This window comes from Carassius auratus, chromosome 6 (genome assembly GCF_003368295.1).
Source record: "Carassius auratus strain Wakin chromosome 6, ASM336829v1, whole genome shotgun sequence".
NCBI classification, from domain to species: Eukaryota; Metazoa; Chordata; class Actinopteri; order Cypriniformes; family Cyprinidae; genus Carassius; species Carassius auratus.
In genome coordinates this window covers 20,451,358-20,462,277 of record NC_039248.1, presented here as the reverse complement: position 1 = coordinate 20,462,277, position 10,920 = coordinate 20,451,358, and the positions used below count along the sequence as shown (strand labels likewise).

Genomic DNA, 10,920 nt, shown 5'->3' with positions numbered 1-10,920 from the left:
TCTGAATATATCACTAGAGGGATTTATTGAAGAGCAATGCCCAAATAAAAATAGATAAAGGGATAAATAAGATGTTCTGCATTCTCATATACACATACGCAGACACAATAAAAAAAATATATATATATCATAAAGCCGACAGCATGTGATAATGTGAAGAGAAAACAGAGAAAGAGAGAGAATAACAAAAAATAACAAAGATCGACATGGTTAATTAATGGTTAATAATTATTTTAACATCCAATTTGGGGAAAAAAACATTCAAGTGATATTTTTGAGTTGCATCTTATTTTTATTTTCTAAACTGCTGTGGTATTGTTTTGAAGAAATTCTTACAATCTATCGCCTTACTGAAGCAGATGGAAGCCTATTTTTGTCTCTTGTCATTTGCGCTGATTTTCACTGAATCATAAGAATGGCTGTCAAGTAGCACACCTAAATATATCTTAAACTAGGCTCTTCTATTCTCAGGTGCCATAAATACCCCAATAAAAACTGGTTCAGAGGCAGAGATACCACAAAACTTTCATCTTGAGATCTTATAAACCCAGAAGTTTAATTACAATAGTTGCCCCATACACAACTGTAATATATATGTACATACTGTATATTATATATATATATATATATATATATATATATATATATATATATATAGTATATCGTCATATAAATTAAAAACATATATGCAACCTATTAGAAATTGGAGCAATTTCATACATTAACATATGGCATATATGATTGCTACATGTAATACATAAAATGTACAAACTTAAATTGTATGATATTCCATGTTTTCCCGTAATCCTCTAGTCTGCCGATGGATGTGGGACAACCTCACCTGCTGGGAGCCAGCAAAAATTGGTCAAGTGGTCTGGATGCCTTGTCCCGAGCTATTTGAATTCATGAGTGAGCAGAATGATGGTGAGTACATGAACAATAACTCAAGGCTTATTGAGAAAGTATATTAAGTAATCAGACTAAGGTTTTTGCCTGGGAATCAGTCCTTATCTATAGACCAGAATAATGTAAAGAATTAGATTGTAACAGTGGTATTTTAGTATTATTTATAGAACTTTTAGAATTAGGTAATTTAGTATTCAGTTTTAGTTTTATATTTAAAGTTTTAGTATTTGTCATTTGTATTAGTGTTTTGCATTTCTGTTTAGCTCTGTTTCTTTTATTTCAGCTTTAGTTTTTGTCGTTTTAGTACTTCAACTTGAAATAGTTCTATTTTAGTTTCTACTTTTTGTTCATTTTTTTTAAGTCTATATATTTCACCAAATAATTAGATTTATTATTATTTGGCTCCTCATTCTTTCTTTTTTTACTTCATGAAACACCTTTTTGCACCTTTTGTAGAGTTTGGAAAGGTCAGCCGTAACTGCACCGAGGAGGGCTGGTCAGAGATGTTCCCTCACTACGTAGATGTTTGCCCTTTTAATGAAAATGGGACAAGTCCAGTAAGTGTCCTTCACTTTTCCTGCTTTCTGTTCCTTCTGTATCTCCTTCGAAGTTTTCTAATCCCTTTCAGCCTCCAAAATCTCTAAAGAAATGTATTTATTGTATAGAATAAGATTGACATCAGTTAGCATTTCTTCCCTCTGTTTGCAGGACATGTACTATGTGTCAGTAAAGGCTCTTTATACTGTGGGCTACAGCACCTCACTGGTGTCTCTCACCACTGCCATGGTCATTCTCTGCAGGTTCAGGTGAGAGGTCAACCCAGGTCAAGAAAGAGGTCATGAGCATTCATTCTATTCTTAAGTTTCAGAGGAAACTAAATTATATACATGGACACATTTGTCTTAGTGAAGTGTTGAGAAAAACAACTGCACATAGGTATTAAAGAGCTTTCAGTAATATTTTTATACACATTTGTAAATTATATTTGGAGCATAATTATTTAAGTTAAACACCTAAAAATAGCTAAATTGAATTAGTATGTAATTTTTTGGACATTTCAAATTGTATATTGTAATATAATACTGACAAAGATTTATAAAAAAAAATAAATAAATAAAAATTCAAGGTTATATCAAATTGTTTAATTGTGATAGTAAGCTTTATTTCCATAGCACTTTTCACATACAAAAAAGTCACTTTTTGTGAAAAGTGGTTCACAAAAAAAAAAAAAAAACATACACTTAACAGTTATTCTCATGCACATAACATACAAATATACACACATACACAAAACATACAAAAACATATTGCTAATTAAATGATTGTGCAACAAGGACAGTTTGTCCAACCTATCAGGGCTAAAAGATAAATATAATTGAATATCATCAGCATAACAATGGTATGATATTTCTCCAAAACTACCAATAATCTTCCCAAGAGGAAGCATATTCAGGCTGAACAGCAGAGGGCCAAGCACAGAACCTTGGGGCACACCACAGGACAAAGGAGCAGAGTCTGACATATATGTTCCTTTCGGACACAGAGAAACTCCTGTCTGAAAGATAGGAGGAAAACCAATCCAGAGATAATCCAGTAATGCCCACTGTTGTTTTCAGTCTATCAATCATAGTGGAGTGGTCCATCAAAACGCTGGTATCAAACGCTGCTCTAAGATCTAATAGAACCAGCACAGAGCATTTACCCCCATTAGCAGCCATCAAAATATTATTTAAGGAGGGCAGCCTCAGTTGAATGATTTTTATGAAAACCAGACTGAAACTTATCAAAGATATTATGAGAATCCAAAACCTTATTTAGCTGATTCGCAACAACCTTTTCTAAAATTTTAGAAAGAAAGGGGAACTTAGAAATGGGCCTGTAGTTTTTAAATGAAGCTGCATCAAGATTGTTCTTTTTCAAGATAGGCTGAACAACAGCATGCTTAAAGCAGCTAGGAACCTGGCCCAGCTGAAGAGATAAGTTTAAAATTGAAACCAAACATGGGCCAAGATGATTTATGGATTTTAAAAGTAAAGTGGTAGGTAAAATATCAAGAGGGCTTTGAGATGGTCTCATCGTGCCCACTAATTCAATAATGTAATTCAGGGTAATAGGGAAGAAAAAGTCCAATATTGAAGGTCTGTGATCTTTAAAGAGCCACACAGATGGGAAATCAAAAATTACCTGTATTACAGTGTATGATGTAGCTGGCCATCAGTGTAAACAATGTGCAAAGTAATTAAACCAAAAAGTACACGATTTATAAAGTTATTGGCTTCTAAAGTAAGGAGTCGACTCTGAATCGCTGAAACGAGTCGTTATAGATTTCAAATCTTTTGCCCATCTCTATGTATGTCACTAGAACACTTTGCATAATAATCTCCGCCTACCGTCCTGGGAGAAACGGAACTCTGACCTGCCCCACCCCCCACACAGACGCTCTGGTTGGTGTGAGAGCATCATGTCGAGGAGACAGTGTGTTTTTAATTGTAAAGGCAAGTTTGTTTTATTTTCACTGCCAAAGAATGAAGATCAGAAGAACCAATGGCTAAAGTTCATTTTTACCACAATACCAGAGCAGTACAACAAATCCCTTTTGTTGTGTTCACAACATTTCACTTATGACTGCTTTTCTAATGTCGGTGAGTACAAGGCGGGATTTTCAAAGCGTCTGGCCATAAAAGAGGGTTCATTACCAACTTTATTTAGACCAACGAGCATCTACGAATCACAACGCGAAGTATGATTATGAAGTTATGTTTTTGTTTTATCCCGAGCGTCTTATCAGTATGTGTGCTGTCTGCAGCCTGTTTGCGCTGATCTTCATTTACAAACACGTCATTAAAATGAAGTGTAACTCCGTGAATTCTCAACGAAGAGACATGAGAGAGATATTTATAGAAAGCTTGACATGTCTACTTTAAAACTAAACAAGTGCTGCCGAAAATATTCCGTGATAAAGTAATCCATATGAAAACAACGTGATGCCTGTTTTTCATGTCTCCCTTCGTTATATCTAATGTGACCACACCCCCGCGTGAAATCTATTCAGATTCAAACTGAAGCGTGCGGCTTGAATACACCCACACAGAAGAAAAAGCAGCGAGACTGTTCAAGTTTTTTATTTTACTGTTTGCTTCGCGGTGAGAGGAATAAGACATAATTCACCCAAAACAGATGCTAACGCATTGTTTACCGTGAAGTTGTGTGCGGGAACAACTAAACAAAACTATGTCAGTTGACCAATCAGAACACAGTATGCTACCGAAAGGTGGGGTTTAAGGAAACTGAATCTTTTGAACAGCTTCGCGCGAACCGTTTGGGGATCTCTGAGAATTGAGGTAATTTTAAAATTATATTTTGACAAAATGACAATGTTTTTTAACCTTGGAGGGATTTAAACCTAATGTACAGGACTTATAAACAGTGATAGGAAGCTTAGAATTCTCATCTTACTGGCTCTTTAACTATATGATGGTTCATGTGACACTGAAGAACGGAGTATTGGCTGTGAAGAAAATAAAATATTTAAAAAAATCAACTTTGCTATCACATAAATAAATTACAAATATACAGGAATGAAATACAAAATATATTAAAATAGAGCATAATTATAATGTTTTGTTTTCTAACATATTTTTTGTTTAAAAAACTTTTGAATAGCACTTTACATATAGGATGCACATATATAATGTATACTGTTATATAATGTATAATGCATGTTTCTTTATTGTGGTTGGCTTTGCCCTCAGGAAGCTGCATTGCACCAGGAATTTCATTCATATGAACTTGTTTGTGTCCTTCATCCTGAGGGCCATTTCAGTCTTCATTAAAGATGGCATTTTATATGCAGAGGAGGACAGCAGCCATTGCTTTATACACACTGTGAGACTCAGTCTTTCTCTCTTCACACTGCACACAAATACCCAGGCAGTCATGGTGATGGGCCCATTAACATCCCGGGTTGCCCATGTCATTTCTTTGAGGAAGGAATTAGTCTCAGAATGACACGTTTGTGTTGCTGTTATGTGCTTTAATTTGCTTCAGATAATGAGGTCTCTGTAGTCACCTCACAGTTGCTTTTTGCTTGGCCAGCTAGCTGAATGTGCTTTGAATGTTTCCCTGTGCAACAATGCGACTCTTCTGTTTTTAAAGGGATAGCTGACTCAAAACTTGTTTTTTTTTTACTCCCCCTCATGTCATTACAAACCTGGATGACTTTAAACTAATTTTCCAGCGAAATTATGTAAATGTAAATTAGGCTTTAGTTAATCAGAATCAAATAAATGTTTTGATTATGTGGTATTCACTCTGTGTTGTTCTTTTTGCAGGTGGAGTGTAAAGCAGTGATGGTATTTTTTCATTATTGTGTTTTGTCAAACTACTTCTGGCTGTTTATCGAGGGCTTGTATCTTTTTACGCTGCTTGTTGAGACATTCTTTCCTGAGAAAAGATACTTCTACTGGTACACCATTATTGGATGGGGTAAGATCAGGGTTAATGTAGCTTATAGAGTTATTATATCTAACACTATAAAAACGTTATAGTATAATGTACATATATATATAATGTATGTAAATATAAAATATGTATGAATAAAAAAAATTAAACAGGACATCAATTTCATACATGTCCACTGTAGAGGACACCGGGACTTAAAGCATGCTTATTAAACATATTTGGAAACACAACATATGACCATAGAAAAAAATTACATATCAATATTCCTATGAAATGTGAGATATTATTATTAAACTCTTGCCAATTATCACTCCAATTATTGCACTTATTTTTTCATTCTATGTTGCCCCAAAAACACATTAAAATGCAAAGTAGATACAATTTATAGATACATTGGGATAACTTGTTTATGACCATATTACACACATTTTGCATTAAGAAAAATTGTCTTAAAAAATATCTTTCATAACATAGTTGAGAATCATCTTTACATAAAGTTTTATATAAAAAAAAATGAAAACTGATTTGTGATTAAAACAATCACGTCTATTCATGTCTTTTTATAAAAAAAGGACTTTTTAAAGTCCCGATGTCCTTTAGAGGACATAGCGTAACATATGAATAAAGTATAATTTGTCTTATACTTTAAACAATGTAATGACATGACAAAATACTAAATTCACAAAAATTCTTATTATTTGTTTTCCTGGTTGTCAGGGCATATCTAGTAAATATAAAAAATACATAATAAACACATGTATTTCATACATATATTTTGTATATATAAAGCAAAATATTTGTTTGCAACAATTCATAAAATAAGTGTTTGTTATATCATGTGAAAATCTGAAATTACTCATATTTATTTTGATTGTCCATGTTTTTCCAGGTACTCCAACAATCTGTGTGGCTGTCTGGGCAGTCTTAAGAGCTCATTTTGATAACATTGGGTAAGATAAAGGATTTTTTAATACAAATATAAAAAAAACTAATATGTTATGTAATGAAAAAAAAAGCTGAAAATAAAATGAAAAACCAATCAAATTGGATAAATGTCTGACATTGCCTGCAGTTGCTGGGATATTAATGACAACGCTGCCATCTGGTGGGTGATCAAGGGTCCTGTTCTTGCCTCCATCATGGTAAGGATAGCACATATTCCGTCGCAATAGACTTTTGACTATACACAATATGTCTTGAAATAATTATACACAATATGTCTTGTCTTTTTTGCTCTCAGATCAACTTTATACTCTTTATTGGCATCATTATAATCCTGGTGCAGAAGCTGCAGTCTCCAGATATTGGAGGGAATGAATCCAGCATTTATCTGTTAGTCATATACATATACCACAATGTTTTTATATTTTCCAGTTTCTAAGATGAGCATCATTACAATCAGATGTGAAGTCTTTTTATGGCTTGATCGGTGTGTTGTGTGATTGACAGGCGTCTGGCTCGCTCCACTCTTCTCCTCATTCCTCTATTTGGAATTCACTATACCGTGTTTGCTTTCACACCGGAAGATGTCAGCAAAAGAGAAAGACTCGTGTTTGAACTTGGTCTTGGTTCCTTTCAGGTAGAAGCCGCCTTTTGTCTTGTCATATTTATAGAAAGAGACAACATTATTTTTTTTATTTGCTTAGATTTCATGTGTATTGTGTGCACTGTATCATTGTATATGTACTGTATTATTTTGATGTCATTGTCCATCTGAACTGAAAAAGTATTACTACTTCCACCTTCATTTATCCAGTACATTATATTTACACATCATTTATATCTTAAACAAGATTATAATAATAATTGCTACTGCTTTATTCAAACATTTACATTTTTCTTCTCAGGGTTTTGTAGTAGCTGTCCTTTACTGTTTTCTTAATGGAGAGGTAAGTCCTTTAAGTGCTATTGAAAAGAGAAATAAAGTGTGCAATTTGGTTTAGCACGGGGGAAAAGCAAACCCAGTTACCTCCAATGGGAAAAATCAAGATACATGTATGCTTTTTTTTTTTTTTTTTAGAAAAATACTTAAAAAAAATATTGCAATTGACAATTTTTTATTTTCAGTAACTGTTTTGGATAAAGTCATCTTCATTTTAATATAAATGTATATATTTATTTATTCATTGGCATTTTATTATAAATTCTACCTAGAAAACATCCAAATTGCATTCTATTTGCATAAAGCAGTGTCTCTGGAGGCCCTTTCTCATTGCAGTGCTCATTACATGGCCATACATGTAAATTATTAAGCAGCTGGATTTAAAATTCAAGCTTGTCCATGAGCAGCATGGAAATAGATCTGCAGATCTACTCCTGTAGGATCCAATCAGCTTAATAACCCACTGAAGTTCTCCCCAAAGGTGCAGTCCGAAATCAAACGAAAATGGCGCAGCTGGACGGTGAACCGGTACTTTGCTGTGGATATGAAGCACAGGCACCCGTCTCTGGCCAGCAGTGGTGTGAACGGGGGCACACAGCTCTCCATCCTCAGCAAGAGCAGCTCACAGATCCGCATGTCCAGCCTGCAGGCTGAAACACCGGCCACATGAGCGCTCAGACGACCAAACTCCGTAGAACTAGAGCTACAAAATAACCTACGTCAACATCCAAGTCCTGTTTCATCTTTTGAGTCTGCATAGTGTCGGTTGAAGCCATAATATCTGTCAACCCTCCATAGATGACAGGCTTTTGCTACAGAACTCTGAGGAGCTCACAACCAATGGTCTATTGTGTGCCAAGCAAACATGGATACCTTTGATACAGACTTACGGAGGAATCAGATTTGATCCGAACTGAATGGAATTACAGACCGAGGGGAAATAATGATTCCATAGCAATCCAGTATTTAGGATGTGTTCATCCAGAAAGCTATAGCTGGTGAACAAAATGGATATTTTTGTACATATCAACATCACAAGTCTCTCGTGCTTCATTTCTCTGTCTGTGAAGATTTGTGACGGTTCGAGATTCTCAGTATTTGATCATCAAAGCATCATCGAAGAGGACGAAGACAGTAGCCCACCTCACCGCAATGGGATGCGGGGCATGAAAAGTCCTTTTTGAAGGAGAAGGAACCACATGTTTCACACAGGAGCTTAATGAATAACTCATCCCCAGTTCCTAATACCAATTTAATATGTAAATATTTCCATATGTTGTAACTGTAGAATGAAGGACTGAAGGAAAAATCAAGTTTAAGGACTACGAAGTTTAAGGATCCACATTCTGGATGCTTCTTGGGCACAGTGTTGGAATCTTTTATAGTCAAAACCTCATTAAAACAGTGAGTAACTTAACTTGTCAATTTGTTTTCATGAGTAGATTCCTCTTGTGTTTGTACATGTGTTCCTATTTTTTTAAACAGCCGCTAGTACAGAAAATGTCAGTTAGAATACAACAAGTTCATGCCACAATGTTGGCATTATATATAACCGGGTAATATGGGTGTAATAGATTTGTAATATGCATGTTGATTCTTCCCCCACACACTTCTATGACTACTAGCTGTCATACACTGAATTTACAGCAAAGAATTATGAAACATTACACTCTTATCAATAAATAAATTCTGTATAAGCTATTTTATTTTATTTTTTTCTGTTTAAAGGCTGGAGCATTTTCTTATAGCTGTTCTGACACATATTTGATCTTTTGCTCATTTTGTAATTTAATGTCAAAAGCATTTACAAATAGAGCACTTTTAAGATTCCAAAGAAGATTTTTTTGAATATTTGACCTCTTAATATGTCATTTGCCGTACAAGTTTGCATGTCTTTGCGACTGATGTCACTGCATAAGAAGATGTTTTTTTGCTTCTTCAAAGTGCCTTTTTTTTGCACAAAAGAGACATCAGTTTGGTTTTACAAAGACAAACTGCAACACATAACTGCATCCCTCTTTGAAAGTACATTCATTATGCTTCAGCAAACCTTAAGAGGCCTTGAGAGAATTCAAGCTAGTTCCTCTCTTTTCTTTGGCGTATCTTTTTACAGGCCTTCAGTTTTCTTTCAGTAATCCTTAAGAAAGAAAGAAAAAGGTTCGTGCATATGTAATTTGATATATATGTAATCATTCCAAAAACTTAAAAAAAAGTTTATTTTGGAGGATAAATGTTTTACATAAAAATGTATATAATAATTATACATTACAGTTTTTTCCCCCATTTTAGTTAGTATATATATATATATATATATATATATATATATATATATATATATATATATATATATATAAAATTATGCTGTGAAATATTATTTAATAAATGCCTTGTTTTTTAAACGATTACTGATAAAGAAAATGCACACAAGGTCGAAAAATTTCAATGTTTTAATATGATAAATACTTATTTATATGTAAAACTACACTGTATTATAGTTTTGTTTTTTGAGTAATTACTGATCATCTTAGTTTGACTTTAAGTGGAATGTTTAGTGTGTATAATTGTTTTAAAAAAATTATTTAAAAAAGGCAGGGTGATTCCAAAACGTTATTTTGATCTACAGTAGGTGGGATCAGTTATTATTATCCATGTAGGGCACTTATCATCTGTACAAGGTGTAAAATGACTTTGATTTCAATAAATGTAATTTTAGCATATGACAAAGAATTATGATTAGCAAATAAAAAGCAGCTGACTAATAATTATTGAATATTCTGTACAGTGTATTCAATTAAAGCATCGTCTTCTCAAGAGATGTTACTTCTGTAAAATCTGTCTCAAATTCAGTGACACAATCAGTGTGCGCTCGTGTTACTCTCTGAGTAAACAAGCTTTGGCAATACATTGTGGACAGATTGTGTGCAGAGAAACAAGTAGGATTCCTTTTTACTGTAAATGTCAAAATGACACAAAAGCTAGTGTGTAACTGCGGCTGTTTCACACATCATAAGCTGGGGTTTATTTAAAAACCGAGAATTGTGATTAAAGAGCTCTTGGTGATAATGTTGTTTAAATGTGCAGTTCTCAGCATCGCTGGCTATTCCTCTTAAATGATGCATGCATTTCCTGTGATCTGTTGGGCGCTAAAGCACACGAAGAAAGTAGGTGGCTTATTATATTGATGTACAGCAATATGTTTGTTGTTTTACGAGAAAATACCACAGTGACAAAAATAAGTGAGTATTACCCATAGGGCCAACAAGCATGTGCACTTTCTTAAAACACATCTTGACTATTTTTTTTTTATTATATCCCGGGAATTATTACAGTGTTTTTTGTAGTCTACAATAGGCTGAGGACATTTTAAATGATCTAAAAAACACCTCTCTTATACTTCTCATTTATAGTAGTGGGATTGCAGTGCTGCTACAGATTCTACACACAGACTTACCCAGAACCAGAAAACTTGCACATTTTATACCTCATTCAACAGAAATGACTGAACCTTCAGCACACGGGCCTGCAAGCACCACTACACATTTATACACAAAAATGGGCTGATGGGAAACGAAGTGAACTGTCAGCATTACACGGGTATGGAGATGGAAATGTGTGGGGTTTTATATTTCACAAAACAGAAATGTACTTTTTTTTTTGTGAGTGAAAATGTA

The 10,920-nt window shown here is 34.0% G+C and overlaps 1 protein-coding gene across 1 annotated transcript in view; it reads left to right on the top strand.

Moving 5' to 3' along the window:
• LOC113100515 (pituitary adenylate cyclase-activating polypeptide type I receptor-like) overlaps positions 1-8,724 on the top strand; it is a 27,794-nt gene extending 19,070 nt beyond the window's left edge. Inside the window, exons 4-14 of the mRNA XM_026265210.1 lie at positions 814-924; positions 1,363-1,463; positions 1,615-1,712; positions 4,659-4,791; positions 5,238-5,391; positions 6,257-6,317; positions 6,440-6,509; positions 6,608-6,699; positions 6,817-6,946; positions 7,215-7,256; positions 7,731-8,724. Of these exons, the coding sequence (XP_026120995.1) occupies positions 814-924; positions 1,363-1,463; positions 1,615-1,712; positions 4,659-4,791; positions 5,238-5,391; positions 6,257-6,317; positions 6,440-6,509; positions 6,608-6,699; positions 6,817-6,946; positions 7,215-7,256; positions 7,731-7,919 (1,181 nt within the window). The 3' untranslated portion in view covers positions 7,920-8,724. The remainder of the gene's footprint in view (positions 1-813; positions 925-1,362; positions 1,464-1,614; positions 1,713-4,658; positions 4,792-5,237; positions 5,392-6,256; positions 6,318-6,439; positions 6,510-6,607; positions 6,700-6,816; positions 6,947-7,214; positions 7,257-7,730) is intronic.
• Positions 8,725-10,920: the final 2,196 nt, after the last annotated feature.